The sequence below is a fragment of the Osmerus mordax genome, chromosome 22 (genome assembly GCF_038355195.1).
Source record: "Osmerus mordax isolate fOsmMor3 chromosome 22, fOsmMor3.pri, whole genome shotgun sequence".
NCBI classification, from domain to species: Eukaryota; Metazoa; Chordata; class Actinopteri; order Osmeriformes; family Osmeridae; genus Osmerus; species Osmerus mordax.
Genome location: NC_090071.1, coordinates 11,184,049 through 11,208,220, shown reverse-complemented (window position 1 = coordinate 11,208,220; position 24,172 = coordinate 11,184,049). Strand labels below are relative to the sequence as shown.

Genomic DNA, 24,172 nt, shown 5'->3' with positions numbered 1-24,172 from the left:
TCGTTGGCACGTTTAAATCAAGTTTAGCGTAAGTTGTCAGGCAAGACCGAACCCTGCAGTTAAGCCTAACTACACACTCGCCCCGCTACGCACGCTCTCTCCTTTCCCTCTACCTCTATGCCTGGGGGCTATCATCGGGGTTCTATGTTCGATTAGCAGCGCTCTCTATCAATTAGCGCAGTGCCGCCTCCTCCGCCAGCCTATCATAATAATGCCGTGCCTTTATATAAGTTTCTCCCCCTGTTTAGTTTATCCAAGTTACCACAGTGAGCGACCCTCAGCCTTGCCGTCGCCACCCGGTCTCTTCTGGCTGGGTCATCGGCTGCTGCCACCGCCACCAGTGCCTGGACCACATGGGGGGATTCTTCTTCGGCTGCAGGGCTTACGCCCATTGATACTTGATTGAAGTGCGAAACAACTGTTGTTAATCGAGCATCTTTGTACAATAAATATAACTTTACACATCCCAGGTCTCTCCTGATTTAAATATTATATTCTGATACATAGCCTAGTATTACAAATCAAACTAGAGAGGGTACAATTTCTGGGGAAATTGTAGGGTGTGCTTGCTTTCGTCGGTTGCACAGGGGTCCGTTTTTGAACGACATTTTTACAACTGATACTTCTGTATATTTTATATAAAAATGCATACTAATTATTTATAAAGATTACATAGATTTAAAAGCTTTTTTTTTTTTGCTGCTCATTTACAACTGAAAATACGAGTGAATTGTAGAATGAAATAGATGTCTTCTCATTTCCCCTGCAAGAGGCAGCCTCATCGTTGAATCAAAACAAATAAATTTGGCAGACCGGTGTAAAAATTTACCTAATCTCTATGACTTAAACGTCATTTTAAGTTTTTCCCTTCTCGTGATATTTTCAGGCATGTAGCCTACTCATTGCATTCATTCATTAATAAAGAACCCCCTTTGAAGATTATTCTACGACGTTACCCGGCAGAAGATGGAATCGCGATTCAAACAGTACCATCTGCTAACTGAAAATATGCCCCCCAAAACGTAAATAAGCTTGACATTTATTTAGTGGAAAATCGCTCATTCATAAAAAGCTCACTTGTAGCGATCATTGTCAGTAACAACGCAAAATGCGATATAGCCCTGTGTGGAGAAGCTGCCCCGGTAAATTGTACTACTACGGTACAGTACTAGACTACTGCTGTGTTCGTCTTGGTAGCGATTGCGTTGGTTGAATTGGATTTAACGTTCCGTTGTACGGTTTAGGCTGAAATAATTATCTTCATGAACAGATTGACAACGTTTAGGCTGTGGCAATGAAATTCAGGTTAGTAGTTAGATAGACTTTTGATTTAAGTAAGGGGAGTGCCGAACATGTTCTGTCGCCGTTTGACATCCTAAACAGCTGTGTACTGTACTAGATGTTTTTGTAGTGTGTCTCGTGTAAGCGACAGCGTTGCAGTGAGCTACACTGGTTTGAAACCACAGGTAATGGTAATTTCACCAACAAATCGTTTACTAATGTCAGAATAAATCATACAACGAAAATGTATATGTGAGGAATGTTTATTTTAACGATTGAAAACAGATACATCATAGACCACTGTAGTATGTGTTGCCCGGGCAACACAGGCTAATGTCATGATGCTAATACTTCAGTGAAATAGTAGACTACTGTTTCCGAAAGTTGATGTACTTCTTTAATAATATCAGCTTATATTGTACGTTACACATCACAATTGTGTATCATATCACAAAGTAAAATGAGTAAATAGTTATCACCCTGGCCTCTTTTCTTGTGGCGTTTCTGCAGCTGCCTTGCAGTAAAGCTATAGTTAGCCTAGCTATCCCCCAAGTTAACAGATGCGAAACGAATGTTCTGCCAAAGGTAGTCACGTGTGTTTTCGTGACGTTAGTGACGCAGTGACGTTAGTAACGTCAGTGACTGTGGCTAGCAAATTAGCCACCGTTAGCTTCACTTTTCGCCACAAAAACTTAACTTAAGCCTAAACCATGCAACGGAACGTAAATTCCAATAGAAGCAACTCAATCGCTACCAAGACGAAACTTTTGACACCTACGTTGTCTATGTAGGCCAAATATTGACTGAGTTTTAGGGGGGCAAAAATAAATTAAAAAAATAAAAATAACTAGAGATGGTACAATTTCTGGGGAAATTGTAGGGTGTGCTTGCTTGCGTCGGTTGCACAGGGGTCCGTTTTTGAACGACATTTTTACAACTGATACTTCTGTATATTTTATATAAAAATGCATACTAATTATTTATAAAGATTACATAGATTTAAAAGCTTTTTTTTTTTGCTGCTCATTTACAACTGAAAATACGAGTGAATTGTAGAATGAAATAGATGTCTTCTCATTTCCCCTGCAAGAGGCAGCCTCATCGTTGAATCAAAACAAATAAATTTGGCAGACCGGTGTAAAAATCTACCTAATCTCTATGACTTAAACGTCATTTTAAGTTTTTCCCTTCTCGTGATATTTTCAGGCATGTAGCCTACTCATTGCATTCATTCATTAATAAAGAACCCCCTTTGAAGATTATTCTACGACGTTACCCGGCAGAAGATGGAATCGCGATTCAAACAGTACCATCTGCTAACTGAAAATATGCCCCCCAAAACGTAAATAAGCTTGACATTTATTTAGTGGAAAATCGCTCATTCATAAAAAGCTCACTTGTAGCGATCATTGTCAGTAACAACGCAAAATGCGATATAGCCCTGTGTGGAGAAGCTGCCCCGGTAAATTGTACTACTACGGTACAGTACTAGACTACTGCTGTGTTCGTCTTGGTAGCGATTGCGTTGGTTGAATTGGATTTAACGTTCCGTTGTACGGTTTAGGCTGAAATTAATTATCTTCATGAACAGATTGACAACGTTTAGGCTGTGGCAATGAAATTCAGGTTAGTAGTTAGATAGACTTTTGATTTAAGTAAGGGGAGTGCCGAACATGTTCTGTCGCCGTTTGACATCCTAAACAGCTGTGTACTGTACTAGATGTTTTTGTAGTGTGTCTCGCGTAAGCGACAGCGTTGCAGTGAGCTACACTGGTTTGAAACCACAGGTAATGGTAATTTCACCAACAAATCGTTTACTAATGTCAGAATAAATCATACAACGAAAATGTATATGTGAGGAATGTTTATTTTAACGATTGAAAACAGATACATCATAGACCACTGTAGTATGTGTTGCCCGGGCAACACAGGCTAATGTCATGATGCTAATACTTCAGTGAAATAGTAGACTACTGTTTCCGAAAGTTGATGTACTTCTTTAATAATATCAGCTTATATTGTACGTTACACATCACAATTGTGTATCATATCACAAAGTAAAATGAGTAAATAGTTATCACCCTGGCCTCTTTGCTTGTGGCGTTCCTGCAGCTGCCTTGCAGTAAAGCTATAGTTAGCCTAGCTATCCCCCAAGTTAACAGATGTGAAACGAATGTTCTGCTACAGGTAGTCACGCGTGTTTTCGTGACGTTAGTGACGTAGTGACGTTAGTAACGTCAGTGACTGTGGCTAGCAAATTAGCCACCGTTAGCTTCACTTTTCACCTCAAAATGTGAGAGAACAAAGGTTGTGTTCTCGCCGAAGGCTTGAGCACACCCAATAATATATATGTGAGAGAACAAAGGTTGTGCCCTTGCCGAAGGCAAAGCACACCCAATTACTTTGCATGGCAGAGACTACTTGTTACCAACCGTTATGTTAGAATGTGAACACAGCTGGTCTTCCTCCTCCATTACACATTGTGGTGCATGCGTTTTTCAGTTGTTTTTATTGACCAGAACCATACTTTAAAAACACATGAATATGCACAGCATGGAGTGCATGTGGAAGAGGGAACATGTAAACCTTTTAAACCGACTTACCAAAGTAATTGATCGCCAAGCCCTGTATGATGCAGAATCCTTCTCCGAGGACATAGTAGCCATACGAGTTGGTGACTGTGGCGAGGAGGGTGACGGGAAAGTAAATAAGTCTGAGGATGAGGATGTTCAGAGGGGTGATGAGGGTGTGTTTCTGTTCCGGGGCGGCACTAATATGACCAGGAAGTTGTTGGAGACGAGGTTGAGAAGGAACAGGAGGAAGACCAGCATGCTGTGGTCATCCTGGGGAAAGACTGTGGGCACTGCCAGCTCCATGCCAGTTCTGGATGTGCCAGCTGTACCCGCTGTGGCCTAGAACCAGACCTCAGTCCAGACCCACTTGCTCCCCACGTCTAGTTGAACCCAAGCAGAACACTTCAGCACCAACTGGAACCACAAACTCTTGACCACAGTTCTGACTGGAGCCATAAGAAACGCTGAATCCAAAACCAGCAACGAACACCAAGATTTCAACCTCAGGTAAAACTGGAAGTCATTTGTCTCTGTGTGTGGGGTCAGGTGGCTGAGCGGTTAGGGAATTGGGCTAGTAATCATAAGGTTGCCAGTTCGATTCCCGGCCGTGCAAAATGATGTTGTGTCCTTGGGTAAGGCACTTCACCTTACTTGCCTCGGGGGGAATGTCCCTGTACTTACTGTAAGTCGCTCTGGATAAGAGCGTCTGCTAAATGAATAAATGTAAATGTAAATGTTAGCAGTCTGAACTGAGTGAAGATCACACAGAGAGAAAGTCGGAGACCGATAAAGCTCTCTCCCCACACAACGTCGTTCTCAATTCCTCATTCAAGAAACACAAACCCAGGATTCGAAGCAACGTCCCTACACATCATGATCTATTATGCACACACATTACATTTACATTTAGTAAATGTCACTGGAGTGAGTGCTTCAACAGAAACAGTGCAGAGGGAAAATGCTGCCTAGAGGATTTCCCAAAGCATCCTTGTGGCCTTGTGTTTATCAGGAGGCCCAGCACCCTGCAACAGACTCATCCACTCTCCCTTCTGCAAGCCTCATTGTTGGCATCTAACAGAAATAAGCGCAGCTCGTTCAGGCAGGGCAATCGGGCAGCGCGCGTCAGTCATCGGGGACGTAAGGCGTCTTACTCCACCTTCCTTCCTCTGCCCACTACCACACCCATGTTAGCAGCGCATATCCATTGGGCCACGTCCGATAAGGCGTCTTTAAAAGACGCGTGGATATGCCCACACTCACCCCGGTTGTTGTATGATCAGTGCTGCTGCCGCCCTCCACCATCCCCTTTCTCCCCCGTGCTGTCTGTCTGTTCGATCCCTCCAGGGGATTATATCTCTATTGCTCCCTGCCTCATATATCATGTATGTATGTGTTGCATCGAGGAGGCAGGGAGTGCTTCCCTTAGATCATCCCCTCCGCCAAAGTTAAATCAACATGTCCATGTCATGTAACAATAAATGCTCAAATCTAATACGTGATTGTCTTGACTGAACTACTCTTTCTCTGAGTTCACAAACACAATTCTAACAGGTTTCATACATACATGCTCTAGATATCGATGAAACATTCCAAATTCCACAACATCCGTGTGTATGAAAAGCCTGTGTCTTCAATGGCACGACTGCCTTATTCCAGGGGCTGTAACGGAGAGATTATCATCCCAGCCACTTGTCAAATTTGGCTCTGAGATGAAGACCCGGAGTGTTGATATAAGTACATTCGACCATTTCTGAGGAAGGGGAAATGTTTCTCATTGTTTTGTGGGTTACACAGCTGTGTGTGTGGTGCCAGTAATGCCTTCAGCAAAAATCGAGTACACTGCTTCTGGTCATAATGTGTGTGTGTGCTTTTTGCCTTATAGTCTTTGGATTCTTGGAGAGCATATCAAGTGTGTTTGTGTTGGATGTGTGGGAGTATGCTGGCATTAGTCACATTTATTTAGAGGTGAAATATGAAATATTTAAACAATCTAGATGGAAATACTGAGGACAAAAGACTGTGAAGCCTGTCTCTTCTTCCATGTATATGGTTTATGGCCCCTAAAGCTGAACTTTGTATCTCAGTCTGTTTTACCTGTCAACGTGTCAGAAACTGTTTCGTATTCCATTCCTGTCTTCACCTTGTCATCTATTTGCTCAGGTGAAATATCACATCGAAAGACATTTCTGGGGTTCAAAGCCACATTATATCAATCAAGTTGAAAATATCCGTGTCACAGATGGACTGCTCTCTTTCAATTATTGAGAATGTACAGATTTTTTCAGTTGTCGTAATATGAAATTACATAAATTTCAACCATTTTTAGAAATACTTTTCTATTTTCAAATGATTTACTGTTTTGTTCTCTGTGATAAATTGAAAGCAAAAGTGATTAAGGTAATTGGGAATGAATTTTTTTACAGAATGATCAGCATTCCCATACCTCTGATAGATGGAGATGTAGTTTGTGTAAGTGTGAGACAGGTAGAAAGAGAGGGAGAACATGAGAGATTGAGTGTGATATTTTTTACCTCCAGTCTCCCTATACAACCATGTAACACAATTTCCACTATGTACTTCAATGTACCAAAACATCCCAGCCCTATCAATCAACAATGTATGTCTCTGGGTGGGTATGGGTAGAAAACATGGAGTCTATCAGTGTTTCCAATAAAACGCTTGGTATCATCCTTGTGACAGATCGGTGTTGAGATTGGGCATGGTTTCATGATAAGCAAAAGTCCTAGCATGTCCTGTATTGACATGGTCACCTATCTGTTCAGTAAATATTTTTACCTTGAAGGTAAGACATTTGACATAAGCTCTGGAAGAAATTGAGAGACCACTGCACCTTTTTCTTTCACTTTCAAAAAGGTTTAGGACAATTATTTGACATTTTGAGTAAGGAACAGAAGGGTAAACATGTGCAGTACCCTTCTGTTTCTTGCTCAAAATTGTCGGCCCTTATTGGGAAGCTACAATAACTCCCTTTAAAATGACGACTTGATACAGTTCCTCTCCTGCACTGAACCTCTTCTCCAGCAGGAACAGTTTGCCAATCCATGGCGCAGCTGGCGGGGCCAGCTAGCGAGAGATGGTGTCATGCAAAGTAGCTATCTAAAATGTTTTCGAGGGAAACGTGGGCAGTCGTACTACTTTTCTTTAAAAATAAATAAAAGAAAAGCCTAGTAATAATAAGTAAATGGCTCTGGGCGTACCTATACAGACAGGAAAGATTTTGCCAATTTAAGGACTGCTGGCTGTGTATGGATTTCAAAATAAAATCTGTCCAACATGACGGAACGTGTAGTGCAGATGGGCCAAGTAACAATTATAGCATACTGTTGTAGTATGTAGTGGGCATTGGTTTGCGTATTATTTATTGGAGTCATCTGAGCTACATGGTTGTGTGTAGGCTACTACACATTTCTAATGAGGAATATTGACATATTTATTTGATGCGTTCTATCTGTATAAAAGTATGTCCGAATGCTACACATGATGTGGCGTAAACGTCACAATGGTGTATATTCATACTTCAATGAAACATTACAGAGCTACATCACATTTCTTCTGAACAGGCAGGCGAATAGTAACTTGAACACTATTGTAAGCTTTCTCAGAAGATTTTCTCAGGCTCTTCAGACAATGTTGTGCTTGTTGGTGAGTAATTCTTATTGACACATTAATGTTTCCCCTATTTATTGTAATCTTACACAAAACATAATTTTATGCTACATTTAATTAAACACTTTCGTTATGCAGTTACCGTAAATATCATGGCTGTACAACTAAGAAAATGTCTCTCAGATTAAAAATTCTAATACATTTAAAGCAAGTTTTGATCATAAATCAGTCAATAAAGCTTAATAATTTAATGGCTCTGGTCGGTACCTATACAGACAAGAAAGATGTTGCCAATTTAAAGGACTGCTGGGCTGTATGGATTTCAAAATCAAATCTGTCCTACATGACGGAACGTGTAGTGCAGATGGGCCAAGTAACAATTATCGCATAGCCTACGTGTTGTAGTTTGCATAGTGGGCATTGTTTGCGTATTATTTATTGGAGTCATCTGAGCTACATGCTTGTGTGTAATTACACATTTCTAATGAAGAATATTGACACATTTATTTTACGGACATACGTTCTGTATAAAAAGTATGTTTGAATGCTACACATGATTACGTACAAAAACGTCATAATGGTGTATATTCATACTTAAATTAAACATTACACAGCTACATCACATTTCTTCTGAACAGGCAGGTGAATAGCAACTTGAAGACTTGTATTGTAAGCTTTCTCAGAAGATGTTCTCAGGCTATTCAGACAATTTTGTGCTTTTTGGTGAGTAATTCTTATTTACACATTAATGTTTCCCGTACTTATTGTAATCTTAAACGTAAAACATAGTTTCATTCTCAATTTAATACACACTTTCGTTATGCAGTTACCGTCAATATCATCGCATCAAATACATTTAAAGCAAGTTTTGATACATGGTTTTCTTTTTGTGTTTTGTTATAACTGACCACATCAATAAAAAGAGACTCAATACTCAGTCCACAAATGGCCTGTAAATCAAACCTCAACAGCATTGTAGTTACAAAAGTTACAAGTTTTCTCTCTCAATTGCTTCACAGCCAATCATTGTGAGCCGAACATGCCGATACCAAACTCTTCCAGTCAGGTCAGCTCCTCTCAAATAACACGTTCCCATAATCACTGTTATTGGCCATAGCCTGATGCAGTGGTTTTCAGAGAATTTATTTATGAAAACTAACGATCTATCTGACACAGTTTGATGATCCTGATCACAGTCGTGGGGACAGTGGAAAGAGATCCAAACGGATACCGGTTCGACAAATGGACGGCGCAGAAATGGTAAGAGCCTTATATCAACTTAAATGTAAATGTTTAAACTGCAAACATAAACCTCTCCGAGTGACTGTGTCTCTAATGTAGAAAGTTGACTATGATGGGACAACTATTGAAGAGGTGGAAACGGATTGGAAAAATCGGGATGATCTGTCTCTCCATTCACTCGATGAGGCAGATTTTCTGGTCAGTTGTTTATGCGTAGCGATAGGTGAAAGGGATGACACCAAATTGGTAAGATCCTTATTTTACATACACTTAAATGGTTAAATAGCAAACATGGTCAAATACCTCTGAGTGACTGTGTCTCTAATATAGGAAGTGGAACGTGGTGGGAACACTATCCGTCAGACCGAAGATTACGATGACATCTCTCTCCGTTCAGTCAGCGAGAGAGATTTTCTGGTCAGTTTGTGCATCAAAAGCATCAAGGTACATTACATTTTGAAGATAGACTGTGTGAACAATATGTTTCCATCTGACTCACAGTCTGATGAGGACCGTGACCGCCAGAAGAATCCACTTCCGGATAGAAGCCTGGTATGTGTATGTGTGTGGCAAAAGGTCAATGAATTGTCTTTTTCTCTTAGTGCTGAATCAGCTTTTCCCTCATTTACATTTAGTCATTTAGCAGACGCTCTTATCCAGAGCGACTTACAGTAAGTACAGGGACATTCCCCCGAGGAAAGTAGGGTGAAGTGCCTTGCCCAAGGACACAACTTCATTTGGCACGGCCGGGAATCAAACTGGCAACCTCCTGATTAATAGCCCAATTCCCTAACTGCTCAGCCATCTGACCCACCTGACCTCCTCCCTCACCATATGGATCTTCATATTTTCACATTTTCCTGTCTGCCCTGTTCCTGCACATTGTACTTTACTCTTGGTCTCCCTAGAATCCTGTTATGGATTACGAAGCCCAGGGCCTTCTTCCTTCCTCGGTGAGAGCTGTGACCAAGCCTTGCATCACTAATGACGTGCACCCCACCATGCTACACGATCAGAAGAGGCGCGACAGGCAGTCCCGTGTCACAAGAGAAAAGGTCATGAAAAGGTTCCAAAAATCCCTGGTTGCCCTGGAACAGGACCTTATGACAACCAAGGAGGAGATCCTGAACACCAACGAGTACTTCAAAGAGATGTCTCGTGTGAAGAGCCAGGGAAAAGGCCTGATGGGTGCGTCTCTGAGAAGACTGGTTTATAACGTCAGAGGGAGAAGGCTCCAGAGGATTCAGGCGCAGAAATATATACGGGTCAGCCAAGATTTCGATGCGCTGATCCAAGAGGTGATGAAGGACTGCAGAGATGACTTCAATCTGACGGGCCTGAAGAACTGGCAGAAAGAGGTTAAGAAGCTACGCATGGCCTGCAGGGCCTGCACTGAGAGGATCCAACCACCCGAGGTGTGTAGTTCCCCACCACAGGTCCAACCCTCTCAGGAAGAAAAGCCCTCCATCCAACGCTTTGTAAGTAATCAGTACAGACGTACTGTACGTATTCGTTTATTCAGCTATTGTTTGATTCAAGGTATGGCATGGCACTGTTTGTTGATTATCATCCTAAAGAGCCATGGAAAGATCCCAGGTCCCACATGCCAAAAGGTGATGTCTTCTCTTGTGACTCTGTCTCCCCAGGATCTATCTGAGACAGAGACCACTCCTGTGGTCCCCTTCACCATTGAGGACGACGCCATGGAATCCCCCCCTCTGACTCCTCCTACTCCCGAGGCTTTGACTCCCCTCAACCGTGTCACCGTTGGAGTTGTGACTCCTAGCAGGCCTGAGACTCCGCCTGCTGTGGGGTATTTACCCCCCCCTCGTCTGACACCAATCACCCACTTGAGCGCTGATGTAAAGAGGATGCTCCAAGGAGGACTGGAAGGGCTCCAACAGGTAGGTCATTATCATCATGGGAAAATATATGATGATATTCACTGTTAAAGCATAAATACATTTAAATTAATTAAATACATTGCGGACTAATGAGGCTGGAAAAGAACCATGATTTCATTGGTTCCATTTTTTTCTCAGCTCAGTGATTCATCCATGTAAGCTTGTGTTCTGCTTTCAGGATGTGACGGAAGAGAAGAAGCCTGGCAAAGGGGAGAGGAAGAACACCGGCAAAGGGGAGAAGACGGCCAAAACACAGTTGTATGTCAAACCACAGCTTGTGTTGGAAGTCAGTAACAAACAGCCAGAGGAATACTCTGAAAACGATGTGAAGGAGGAGAAAAAGAAAAATGTGGGAAAGAGGTGAGGACAGATAGCAGAAAGGCTAAATGGAGGGGGTGGTAGAATGTGGGAAAGACATCAAGACAGTCATTGTAAGGATGTGAGAATGCGTACTGGTATGGCAGATTACATTTTATGTTTTTTCTTATGATTGACAGGTTTCTCCAGTGGCTGTCGAGCAAACTGATATGCGGCTGTTGTTCAGATGTTTAACAAACATCATGCATGCATACTCATGCTCTTTCTCTCTCTCTGTCTTTCACTACACAGAGATCATGTAGACATACACACATATGACATCATCAGTTACACTCCACCCTTACACACACATACACACACATTCTCTCTCTCTCTCTTTCTCTCTCTCTCTCTCTCTCTCTCACTCTCAAATCACAGATGCTTGACTAAATGTTGTTCTCAATAAAGTTATCATTTTGTGTTTCATTTGGTATTGCTTTTTGATGGTTGCCAGCCTAATATATATATATATATATATATATATATATATATATATATATATATAAAACTATAGCCGACTATTCATTTGGTCATCTCGCACCGTAATACTGTAAGCCTAAACTAGAGAGGGTACAATTTCTGGGGAAATTGTAGGGTGTGCTTGCTTGCGTCGGTTGCACAGGGGTCCGTTTTTGGATGACATTTTTACAACTGATATTTCTATATATTTTATATAAAAATGCACTTATTATTCATAAAGATTACATAGATTTAAAAGCATTTTTTTGCTGCTCGTTTACAACTCAAAATACGAGTGAAGTGTAGAATGAAATATGATGTCTTCTCATTTCCCCTGCAAGAGGCACCCTCATCGTTGAATCAAAACGAATACATTTGGCAGACCGGTGTAAAAATTGACCTAATCTCTATGACTTAAACGTCCTTTTAAGTTTTTCCCTTCTCGTGATATTTTCAAGCATTTAGCCTACTCATATTGCATTCATTCATGAATAAAGAACCCCCTTTGAAGATTATTCTAGGACGTTACCGGCAGTAGAAGATTGAATCGCGATTCAAACAGTACCATCTGCTAACTGAAAATATGCCCCCCAAAACGTAAATAAGCTTGACATTTATTTAGTGGAAAATCGCTCATTCATAAAAAGCTCACTGGTAGCGACCATTGTCAGTAACAACGCAAAATGCGATATAGCCCTGTGTGGAGAAGCTGCCCCGGTAAATTGTACTACTACGGTACAGTACTAGACTACTGCTGTGTTCGTCTTGGTAGCGATTGCGTTGGTTGAATTGGATTTAACGTTCCGTTGTACGGTTTAGGCTGAAATTAATTATTTTCATGACAGATTGACAACGTTTAGGCTGTGTCAATGAAGTTCAGGTTAGTAGTTAGATAGACTTTTGATTTAAGTAAGGGGAGTGCCGAACATGTTCTGTCGCCGTTTGACTTCCTAAACAGCTGTGTAGTGTAGATGTTTTTGTAGTGTGTCTCGCGTAAGCTACAGCGTTGCAGTGAGCTACACTGGTTTGAAACGACAGGTAATGGTAATTTCACCAACAAATCGTTTACTAATGTCAGAATAAATCCTACAACGAAAATGTATATGTGAGGGATGTTTATTTTAACTATTGAAAACAGATAACGCTACATCATAGACCACTGTATTATGTGTTGCCCGGGCAACACAGGCTAATGTCATGATGCTAATACTTCAGTGAAATAGTAGACTACTGTTTCCGAAAGTAGATGTACTTCCTTAATAATATCAGCTTATATTGTACATTACACATCACAATTGTGTGTCATATCACAAAGTAAAATGAATAAATAGTTATCACCCTGGCTCTTTGCTTGTGGCGTTTCTGCAGCTGCCTTGCAGTAAAGCTATAGTTAGCCTAGCTATCCCCCAAGTTAACAGATGCGAAACGAATGTTCTGCCAAAGGTAGTCACGCGTGTTTTCGTGACGTTAGTGACGTAGTGACGTAAGTAACGTCAGTGACTGTGGCTAGCAAATTAGCCACCGTTAGCTTCACTTTTCGCCACAAAAACTTAACTTCAGCCTAAACCATGCAACGGAACGTAAATTCCAATAGTAGCAACTCAATCGCTACCAAGACGAAACGTTTGACACCTACTTTGTCTATGTAGGCCAAATATTGACTGAGTTTTAGGGAGGCAAAAAGAATAATAAAAACTAGAGAGGATACAATTTCTGGGGAAATTGTAGGGTGTGCTTGCTTGCGTCGGTTGCACAGGGGTCTGTATATTTTATATAAAAATGCATCGGGCCTACTTATTATTCATAAAGATTACATAGATTTAAAAGCATCTTTTTTTTGCTGCTCACTTACAACTCAAAATACGAGTGAAGTGTAGAATGAAATATGATGTCTTCTCATTTCCCCTGCAAGAGGCAGCTGACAGGCTGAATCAAAACGAATACATTTGGCAGACCGGTGTTAAAATGGACCTAATCTCTATGACTTAAACGTCCTTTTAAGTTGTCCCTTCTCGTGATATTTTCAGGCATTTATCCTACTCATATTGCATTCATTCATTAATAAAGAACCCCCTTTGAAGATTATTCTACGACTTTACCGGCAGAAGATAGAATCGCGATTCAAACAGTACCATCTGCTAACTGAAAATATGCCCCCTAAAACGTAAATAAGCTTGACATTTATTTAGTGGAAAATCGCTCATTCATAAAAAGCTCACTTGTAGCGATCATTGTCAGTAACAACGCAAAATGCGATATAGCCCTGTGTGGAGAAGCTGCCCCGGTAAATTGTACTACTACGGTACAGTACTAGACTACTGCTGTGTTCGTCTTGGTAGCGATTGCGTTGGTTGAATTGGATTTAACGTTCCGTTGTACGGTTTAGGCTGAAATTAATTATCTTCATGAACAGATTGACAACGTTTAGGCTGTGGCAATGAAATTCAGGTTAGTAGTTAGATAGACTTTTGATTTAAGTAAGGGGAGTGCCGAACATGTTCTGTCGCCGTTTGACATCCTAAACAGCTGTGTACTGTACTAGATGTTTTTGTAGTGTGTCTCGCGTAAGCGACAGCGTTGCAGTGAGCTACACTGGTTTGAAACCACAGGTAATGGTAATTTCACCAACAAATCGTTTACTAATGTCAGAATAAATCATACAACGAAAATGTATATGTGAGGAATGTTTATTTTAACGATTGAAAACAGATACATCATAGACCACTGTAGTATGTGTTGCCCGGGCAACACAGGCTAATGTCATGATGCTAATACTTCAGTGAAATAGTAGACTACTGTTTCCGAAAGTTGATGTACTTCTTTAATAATATCAGCTTATATTGTACGTTACACATCACAATTGTGTATCATATCACAAAGTAAAATGAGTAAATAGTTATCACCCTGGCCTCTTTGCTTGTGGCGTTCCTGCAGCTGCCTTGCAGTAAAGCTATAGTTAGCCTAGCTATCCCCCAAGTTAACAGATGTGAAACGAATGTTCTGCTACAGGTAGTCACGCGTGTTTTCGTGACGTTAGTGACGTAGTGACGTTAGTAACGTCAGTGACTGTGGCTAGCAAATTAGCCACCGTTAGCTTCACTTTTCACCTCAAAATGTGAGAGAACAAAGGTTGTGTTCTCGCCGAAGGCTTGAGCACACCCAATAATATATATGTGAGAGAACAAAGGTTGTGCCCTTGCCGAAGGCAAAGCACACCCAATTACTTTGCATGGCAGAGACTACTTGTTACCAACCGTTATGTTAGAATGTGAACACAGCTGGTCTTCCTCCTCCATTACACATTGTGGTGCATGCGTTTTTCAGTTGTTTTTATTGACCAGAACCATACTTTAAAAACACATGAATATGCACAGCATGGAGTGCATGTGGAAGAGGGAACATGTAAACCTTTTAAACCGACTTACCAAAGTAATTGATCGCCAAGCCCTGTATGATGCAGAATCCTTCTCCGAGGACATAGTAGCCATACGAGTTGGTGACTGTGGCGAGGAGGGTGACGGGAAAGTAAATAAGTCTGAGGATGAGGATGTTCAGAGGGGTGATGAGGGTGTGTTTCTGTTCCGGGGCGGCACTAATATGACCAGGAAGTTGTTGGAGACGAGGTTGAGAAGGAACAGGAGGAAGACCAGCATGCTGTGGTCATCCTGGGGAAAGACTGTGGGCACTGCCAGCTCCATGCCAGTTCTGGATGTGCCAGCTGTACCCGCTGTGGCCTAGAACCAGACCTCAGTCCAGACCCACTTGCTCCCCACGTCTAGTTGAACCCAAGCAGAACACTTCAGCACCAACTGGAACCACAAACTCTTGACCACAGTTCTGACTGGAGCCATAAGAAACGCTGAATCCAAAACCAGCAACGAACACCAAGATTTCAACCTCAGGTAAAACTGGAAGTCATTTGTCTCTGTGTGTGGGGTCAGGTGGCTGAGCGGTTAGGGAATTGGGCTAGTAATCATAAGGTTGCCAGTTCGATTCCCGGCCGTGCAAAATGATGTTGTGTCCTTGGGTAAGGCACTTCACCTTACTTGCCTCGGGGGGAATGTCCCTGTACTTACTGTAAGTCGCTCTGGATAAGAGCGTCTGCTAAATGAATAAATGTAAATGTAAATGTTAGCAGTCTGAACTGAGTGAAGATCACACAGAGAGAAAGTCGGAGACCGATAAAGCTCTCTCCCCACACAACGTCGTTCTCAATTCCTCATTCAAGAAACACAAACCCAGGATTCGAAGCAACGTCCCTACACATCATGATCTATTATGCACACACATTACATTTACATTTAGTAAATGTCACTGGAGTGAGTGCTTCAACAGAAACAGTGCAGAGGGAAAATGCTGCCTAGAGGATTTCCCAAAGCATCCTTGTGGCCTTGTGTTTATCAGGAGGCCCAGCACCCTGCAACAGACTCATCCACTCTCCCTTCTGCAAGCCTCATTGTTGGCATCTAACAGAAATAAGCGCAGCTCGTTCAGGCAGGGCAATCGGGCAGCGCGCGTCAGTCATCGGGGACGTAAGGCGTCTTACTCCACCTTCCTTCCTCTGCCCACTACCACACCCATGTTAGCAGCGCATATCCATTGGGCCACGTCCGATAAGGCGTCTTTAAAAGACGCGTGGATATGCCCACACTCACCCCGGTTGTTGTATGATCAGTGCTGCTGCCGCCCTCCACCATCCCCTTTCTCCCCCGTGCTGTCTGTCTGTTCGATCCCTCCAGGGGATTATATCTCTATTGCTCCCTGCCTCATATATCATGTATGTATGTGTTGCATCGAGGAGGCAGGGAGTGCTTCCCTTAGATCATCCCCTCCGCCAAAGTTAAATCAACATGTCCATGTCATGTAACAATAAATGCTCAAATCTAATACGTGATTGTCTTGACTGAACTACTCTTTCTCTGAGTTCACAAACACAATTCTAACAGGTTTCATACATACATGCTCTAGATATCGATGAAACATTCCAAATTCCACAACATCCGTGTGTATGAAAAGCCTGTGTCTTCAATGGCACGACTGCCTTATTCCAGGGGCTGTAACGGAGAGATTATCATCCCAGCCACTTGTCAAATTTGGCTCTGAGATGAAGACCCGGAGTGTTGATATAAGTACATTCGACCATTTCTGAGGAAGGGGAAATGTTTCTCATTGTTTTGTGGGTTACACAGCTGTGTGTGTGGTGCCAGTAATGCCTTCAGCAAAAATCGAGTACACTGCTTCTGGTCATAATGTGTGTGTGTGCTTTTTGCCTTATAGTCTTTGGATTCTTGGAGAGCATATCAAGTGTGTTTGTGTTGGATGTGTGGGAGTATGCTGGCATTAGTCACATTTATTTAGAGGTGAAATATGAAATATTTAAACAATCTAGATGGAAATACTGAGGACAAAAGACTGTGAAGCCTGTCTCTTCTTCCATGTATATGGTTTATGGCCCCTAAAGCTGAACTTTGTATCTCAGTCTGTTTTACCTGTCAACGTGTCAGAAACTGTTTCGTATTCCATTCCTGTCTTCACCTTGTCATCTATTTGCTTAGGTGAAATATCACATAGAAAGACATTTCTGGGGTTCAAAGCCACATTATATCAATCAAGTTGAAAATATCCGTGTCACAGATGGACTGCTCTCTTTCAATTATTGAGAATGTACAGATTTTTTCAGTTGTCGTAATATGAAATTACATAAATTTCAACCATTTTTAGAAATACTTTTCTATTTTCAAATGATTTACTGTTTTGTTCTCTGTGATAAATTGAAAGCAAAAGTGATTAAGGTAATTGGGAATGAATTTTTTTACAGAATGATCAGCATTCCCATACCTCTGATAGATGGAGATGTAGTTTGTGTAAGTGTGAGACAGGTAGAAAGAGAGGGAGAACATGAGAGATTGAGTGTGATATTTTTTACCTCCAGTCTCCCTATACAACCATGTAACACAATTTCCACTATGTACTTCAATGTACCAAAACATCCCAGCCCTATCAATCAACAATGTATGTCTCTGGGTGGGTATGGGTAGAAAACATGGAGTCTATCAGTGTTTCCAATAAAACGCTTGGTATCATCCTTGTGACAGATCGGTGTTGAGATTGGGCATGGTTTCATGATAAGCAAAAGTCCTAGCATGTCCTGTATTGACATGGTCACCTATCTGTTCAGTAAATATTTTTACCTTGAAGGTAAGACATTTGACATAAGCTCTGGAAGAAATTGAGAGACCACTGCACCTTTTTCTTTCACTTTCAAAAAGGTTTAGGACAATTATTTGACATTTTGAGTAAGGAACAGAAGGGTAAACATGTGCAGTACCCTTCTGTTTCTTGCTCAAAATTGTCGGCCCTTATTGGGAAGCTACAATAACTCCCTTTAAAATGACGACTTGATACAGTTCCTCTCCTGCACTGAACCTCTTCTCCAGCAGGAACAGTTTGCCAATCCATGGCGCAGCTGGCGGGGCCAGCTAGCGAGAGATGGTGTCATGCAAAGTAGCTATCTAAAATGTTTTCGAGGGAAACGTGGGCAGTCGTACTACTTTTCTTTAAAAATAAATAAAAGAAAAGCCTAGTAATAATAAGTAAATGGCTCTGGGCGTACCTATACAGACAGGAAAGATTTTGCCAATTTAAGGACTGCTGGCTGTGTATGGATTTCAAAATAAAATCTGTCCAACATGACGGAACGTGTAGTGCAGATGGGCCAAGTAACAATTATAGCATACTGTTGTAGTATGTAGTGGGCATTGGTTTGCGTATTATTTATTGGAGTCATCTGAGCTACATGGTTGTGTGTAGGCTACTACACATTTCTAATGAGGAATATTGACATATTTATTTGATGCGTTCTATCTGTATAAAAGTATGTCCGAATGCTACACATGATGTGGCGTAAACGTCACAATGGTGTATATTCATACTTCAATGAAACATTACAGAGCTACATCACATTTCTTCTGAACAGGCAGGCGAATAGTAACTTGAACACTATTGTAAGCTTTCTCAGAAGATTTTCTCAGGCTCTTCAGACAATTTTGTGCTTGTTGGTGAGTAATTCTTATTGACACATTAATGTTTCCCCTATTTATTGTAATCTTACACAAAACATAATTTTATGCTACATTTAATTAAACACTTTCGTTATGCAGTTACCGTAAATATCATGGCTGTACAACTAAGAAAATGTCTCTCAGATTAAAAATTCTAATACATTTAAAGCAAGTTTTGATAATAAATCAGTCAATAAAGCTTAATAATTTAATGGCTCTGGTCGGTACCTATACAGACAAGAAAGATGTTGCCAATTTAAAGGACTGCTGGGCTGTATGGATTTCAAAATCAAATCTGTCCTACATGACGGAACGTGTAGTGCAGATGGGCCAAGTAACAATTATCGCATAGCCTACGTGTTGTAGTTTGCATAGTGGGCATTGTTTGCGTATTATTTATTGGAGTCATCTGAGCTACATGCTTGTGTGTAATTACACATTTCTAATGAAGAATATTGACACATTTATTTTACGGACATACGTTCTGTATAAAAAGTATGTTTGAATGCTACACATGATTACGTACAAAAACGTCATAATGGTGTATATTCATACTTAAATTAAACATTACACAGCTACATCACATTTCTTCTGAACAGGCAGGTGAATAGCAACTTGAAGACTTGTATTGTAAGCTTTCTCAGAAGATGTTCTCAGGCTATTCAGACAATTTTGTGCTTTTTGGTGAGTAATTCTTATTTACACATTAATGTTTCCCCTACTTATTGTAATCTTAAACGTAAAACATAGTTTCATTCTCAATTTAATACACACTTTCGTTATGCAGTTACCGTCAATATCATCGCATCAAATACATTTAAAGCAAGTTTTGATACATGGTTTTCTTTTTGTGTTTTGTTATAACTGACCACATCAATAAAAAGAGACTCAATACTCAGTCCACAAATGGCCTGTAAATCAAACCTCAACAGCATTGTAGTTACAAAAGTTACAAGTTTTCTCTCTCAATTGCTTCACAGCCAATCATTGTGAGCCGAACATGCCGATACCAAACTCTTCCAGTCAGGTCAGCTCCTCTCAAATAACACGTTCCCATAATCACTGTTATTGGCCATAGCCTGATGCAGTGGTTTTCAGAGAATTTATTTATGAAAACTAACGATCTATCTGACACAGTTTGATGATCCTGATCACAGTCGTGGGGACAGTGGAAAGAGATCCAAACGGATACCGGTTCGACAAATGGACGGCGCAGAAATGGTAAGAGCCTTATATCAACTTAAATGTAAATGTTTAAACTGCAAACATAAACCTCTCCGAGTGACTGTGTCTCTAATGTAGAAAGTTGACTATGATGGGACAACTATTGAAGAGGTGGAAACGGATTGGAAAAATCGGGATGATCTGTCTCTCCATTCACTCGATGAGGCAGATTTTCTGGTCAGTTGTTTATGCGTAGCGATAGGTGAAAGGGATGACACCAAATTGGTAAGATCCTTATTTTACATACACTTAAATGGTTAAATAGCAAACATGGTCAAATACCTCTGAGTGACTGTGTCTCTAATATAGGAAGTGGAACGTGGTGGGAACACTATCCGTCAGACCGAAGATTACGATGACATCTCTCTCCGTTCAGTCAGCGAGAGAGATTTTCTGGTCAGTTTGTGCATCAAAAGCATCAAGGTACATTACATTTTGAAGATAGACTGTGTGAACAATATGTTTCCATCTGACTCACAGTCTGATGAGGACCGTGACCGCCAGAAGAATCCACTTCCGGATAGAAGCCTGGTATGTGTATGTGTGTGGCAAAAGGTCAATGAATTGTCTTTTTCTCTTAGTGCTGAATCAGCTTTTCCCTCATTTACATTTAGTCATTTAGCAGACGCTCTTATCCAGAGCGACTTACAGTAAGTACAGGGACATTCCCCCGAGGAAAGTAGGGTGAAGTGCCTTGCCCAAGGACACAACTTCATTTGGCACGGCCGGGAATCAAACTGGCAACCTCCTGATTAATAGCCCAATTCCCTAACTGCTCAGCCATCTGACCCACCTGACCTCCTCCCTCACCATATGGATCTTCATATTTTCACATTTTCCTGTCTGCCCTGTTCCTGCACATTGTACTTTACTCTTGGTCTCCCTAGAATCCTGTTATGGATTACGAAGCCCAGGGCCTTCTTCCTTCCTCGGTGAGAGCTGTGACCAAGCCTTGCATCACTAATGACGTGCACCCCACCATGCTACACGATCAGAAGAGGCGCGACAGGCAGTCCCGTGTCACAAGAGAAAAGGTCATGAAAAGGTTCCAAAAATCCCTGGTTGCCCTGGAACAGGACCTTATGACAACCAAGGAGGAGATCCTGAACACCAACGAGTACTTCAAAGAGATGTCTCGTGTGAAGAGCCAGGGAAAAGGCCTGATGGGTGCGTCTCTGAGAAGACTGGTTTATAACGTCAGAGGGAGAAGGCTCCAGAGGATTCAGGCGCAGAAATATATACGGGTCAGCCAAGATTTCGATGCGCTGATCCAAGAGGTGATGAAGGACTGCAGAGATGACTTCAATCTGACGGGCCTGAAGAACTGGCAGAAAGAGGTTAAGAAGCTACGCATGGCCTGCAGGGCCTGCACTGAGAGGATCCAACCACCCGAGGTGTGTAGTTCCCCACCACAGGTCCAACCCTCTCAGGAAGAAAAGCCCTCCATCCAACGCTTTGTAAGTAATCAGTACAGACGTACTGTACGTATTCGTTTATTCAGCTATTGTTTGATTCAAGGTATGGCATGGCACTGTTTGTTGATTATCATCCTAAAGAGCCATGGAAAGATCCCAGGTCCCACATGCCAAAAGGTGATGTCTTCTCTTGTGACTCTGTCTCCCCAGGATCTATCTGAGACAGAGACCACTCCTGTGGTCCCCTTCACCATTGAGGACGACGCCATGGAATCCCCCCCTCTGACTCCTCCTACTCCCGAGGCTTTGACTCCCCTCAACCGTGTCACCGTTGGAGTTGTGACTCCTAGCAGGCCTGAGACTCCGCCTGCTGTGGGGTATTTACCCCCCCCTCGTCTGACACCAATCACCCACTTGAGCGCTGATGTAAAGAGGATGCTCCAAGGAGGACTGGAAGGGCTCCAACAGGTAGGTCATTATCATCATGGGAAAATATATGATGATATTCACTGTTAAAGCATAAATACATTTAAATTAATTAAATACATTGCGGACTAATGAGGCTGGAAAAGAACCATGATTTCATTGGTTCCATTTTTTTCTCAGCTCAGTGATTCATCCATGTAAGCTTGTGTTCTGCTTTCAGGATGTGACGGAAGAGAAGAAGCCTGGCAAAGGGGAGAGGAAGAACACCGGCAAAGGGGAGAAGACGGCCAAAACACAGTTGTATGTCAAACCACAGCTTGTGTTGGAAGTCAGTAACAAACAGCCAGAGGAATACTCTGAAAACGATGTGAAGGAGGAGAAAAAGAAAAATGTGGGAAAGAGGTGAGGACAGATAGCAGAAAGGCTAAATGGAGGGGGTGGTAGAATGTGGGAAAGACATCAAGACAGTCATTGTAAGGATGTGAGAATGCGTACTGGTATGGCAGATTACATTTTATGTTTTTTCTTATGATTGACAGGTTTCTCCAGTGGCTGTCGAGCAAACTGATATGCGGCTGTTGTTCAGATGTTTAACAAACATCATGCATGCATACTCATGCTCTTTCTCTCTCTCTGTCTTTCACTACACAGAGATCATGTAGACATACACACATATGACATCATCAGTTACACTCCACCCTTACACACACATACACACACATTCTCTCTCTCTCTCTTTCTTTCTCTCTCTCTCTCTCTCTCTCTCTCTCTCTCTCTCTCTCTCTCTCTCACTCTCAAATCACAGATGCTTGACTAAATGTTGTTCTCAATAAAGTTATCATTTTGTGTTTCATTTGGTATTGCTTTTTGATGGTTGCCAGCCTAATATATATATATATATATATATATATATATATATATATATATATATATATATATATAAAACTATAGCCGACTATTCATTTGGTCATCTCGCACCGTAATACTGTAAGCCTAAACTAGAGAGGGTACAATTTCTGGGGAAATTGTAGGGTGTGCTTGCTTGCGTCGGTTGCACAGGGGTCCGTTTTTGGATGACATTTTTACAACTGATATTTCTATATATTTTATATAAAAATGCACTTATTATTCATAAAGATTACATAGATTTAAAAGCATTTTTTTGCTGCTCGTTTACAACTCAAAATACGAGTGAAGTGTAGAATGAAATATGATGTCTTCTCATTTCCCCTGCAAGAGGCACCCTCATCGTTGAATCAAAACGAATACATTTGGCAGACCGGTGTAAAAATTGACCTAATCTCTATGACTTAAACGTCCTTTTAAGTTTTTCCCTTCTCGTGATATTTTCAAGCATTTAGCCTACTCATATTGCATTCATTCATGAATAAAGAACCCCCTTTGAAGATTATTCTAGGACGTTACCGGCAGTAGAAGATTGAATCGCGATTCAAACAGTACCATCTGCTAACTGAAAATATGCCCCCCAAAACGTAAATAAGCTTGACATTTATTTAGTGGAAAATCGCTCATTCATAAAAAGCTCACTGGTAGCGACCATTGTCAGTAACAACGCAAAATGCGATATAGCCCTGTGTGGAGAAGCTGCCCCGGTAAATTGTACTACTACGGTACAGTACTAGACTACTGCTGTGTTCGTCTTGGTAGCGATTGCGTTGGTTGAATTGGATTTAACGTTCCGTTGTACGGTTTAGGCTGAAATTAATTATTTTCATGACAGATTGACAACGTTTAGGCTGTGGCAATGAAGTTCAGGTTAGTAGTTAGATAGACTTTTGATTTAAGTAAGGGGAGTGCCGAACATGTTCTGTCGCCGTTTGACTTCCTAAACAGCTGTGTACTGTAGTGTAGATGTTTTTGTAGTGTGTCTCGCGTAAGCTACAGCGTTGCAGTGAGCTACACTGGTTTGAAACGACAGGTAATGGTAATTTCACCAACAAATCGTTTACTAATGTCAGAATAAATCCTACAACGAAAATGTATATGTGAGGGATGTTTATTTTAACTATTGAAAACAGATAACGCTACATCATAGACCACTGTATTATGTGTTGCCCGGGCAACACAGGCTAATGTCATGATGCTAATACTTCAGTGAAATAGTAGACTACTGTTTCCGAAAGTAGATGTACTTCCTTAATAATATCAGCTTATATTGTACATTACACATCACAATTGTGTGTCATATCACAAAGTAAAATGAATAAATAGTTATCACCCTGGCTCTTTGCTTGTGGCGTTTCTGCAGCTGCCTTGCAGTAAAGCTATAGTTAGCCTAGCTATCCCCCAAGTTAACAGATGCGAAACGAATGTTCTGCCAAAGGTAGTCACGCGTGTTTTCGTGACGTTAGTGACGTAGTGACGTAAGTAACGTCAGTGACTGTGGCTAGCAAATTAGCCACCGTTAGCTTCACTTTTCGCCACAAAAACTTAACTTCAGCCTAAACCATGCAACGGAACGTAAATTCCAATAGTAGCAACTCAATCGCTACCAAGACGAAACGTTTGACACCTACTTTGTCTATGTAGGCCAAATATTGACTGAGTTTTAGGGAGGCAAAAAGAATAATAAAAACTAGAGA

At 41.3% G+C, this 24,172-nt stretch overlaps 2 protein-coding genes and 1 long non-coding RNA gene across 3 annotated transcripts; all 3 read left to right on the top strand.

Moving 5' to 3' along the window:
* The first annotated feature begins 9,640 nt into the window (after nt 1–9,640).
* On the top strand, nt 9,641–10,991 carry LOC136966511 (uncharacterized). Its single transcript, XM_067261016.1, has 3 exons — nt 9,641–10,201; nt 10,370–10,627; nt 10,806–10,991. The coding sequence occupies exons 1-3, from the start codon at nt 9,641–9,643 to the stop codon at nt 10,989–10,991; spliced, it is 1,005 nt and encodes a 334-aa protein (XP_067117117.1).
* A 7,410-nt stretch (nt 10,992–18,401) lies between these two features.
* Nucleotides 18,402–19,527, top strand: LOC136966076 (uncharacterized). The gene is made up of 3 exons (XR_010879358.1): nt 18,402–18,501; nt 19,104–19,188; nt 19,485–19,527. It is a non-coding gene; the product is annotated as an uncharacterized lncRNA (long non-coding RNA).
* A 1,097-nt stretch (nt 19,528–20,624) lies between these two features.
* LOC136966509 (uncharacterized) lies at nt 20,625–21,975 on the top strand. Its single transcript, XM_067261015.1, has 3 exons — nt 20,625–21,185; nt 21,354–21,611; nt 21,790–21,975. The coding sequence occupies exons 1-3, from the start codon at nt 20,625–20,627 to the stop codon at nt 21,973–21,975; spliced, it is 1,005 nt and encodes a 334-aa protein (XP_067117116.1).
* The last annotated feature ends 2,197 nt before the right edge of the window (nt 21,976–24,172 follow it).

Coding starts and splice junctions, on each gene's coding strand:
- LOC136966511 (XM_067261016.1), top strand. CDS start 9,641: ATGGATTACGAAGCCCAGGGCCTTCTTCCTTCCTCGGTGAGAGCTGTG. Junction 10,202..10,369: donor AGCCCTCCATCCAACGCTTT/GTAAGTAATCAG, acceptor CTGTCTCCCCAG/GATCTATCTGAGACAGAGAC. Junction 10,628..10,805: donor GACTGGAAGGGCTCCAACAG/GTAGGTCATTAT, acceptor TTCTGCTTTCAG/GATGTGACGGAAGAGAAGAA.
- LOC136966509 (XM_067261015.1), top strand. CDS start 20,625: ATGGATTACGAAGCCCAGGGCCTTCTTCCTTCCTCGGTGAGAGCTGTG. Junction 21,186..21,353: donor AGCCCTCCATCCAACGCTTT/GTAAGTAATCAG, acceptor CTGTCTCCCCAG/GATCTATCTGAGACAGAGAC. Junction 21,612..21,789: donor GACTGGAAGGGCTCCAACAG/GTAGGTCATTAT, acceptor TTCTGCTTTCAG/GATGTGACGGAAGAGAAGAA.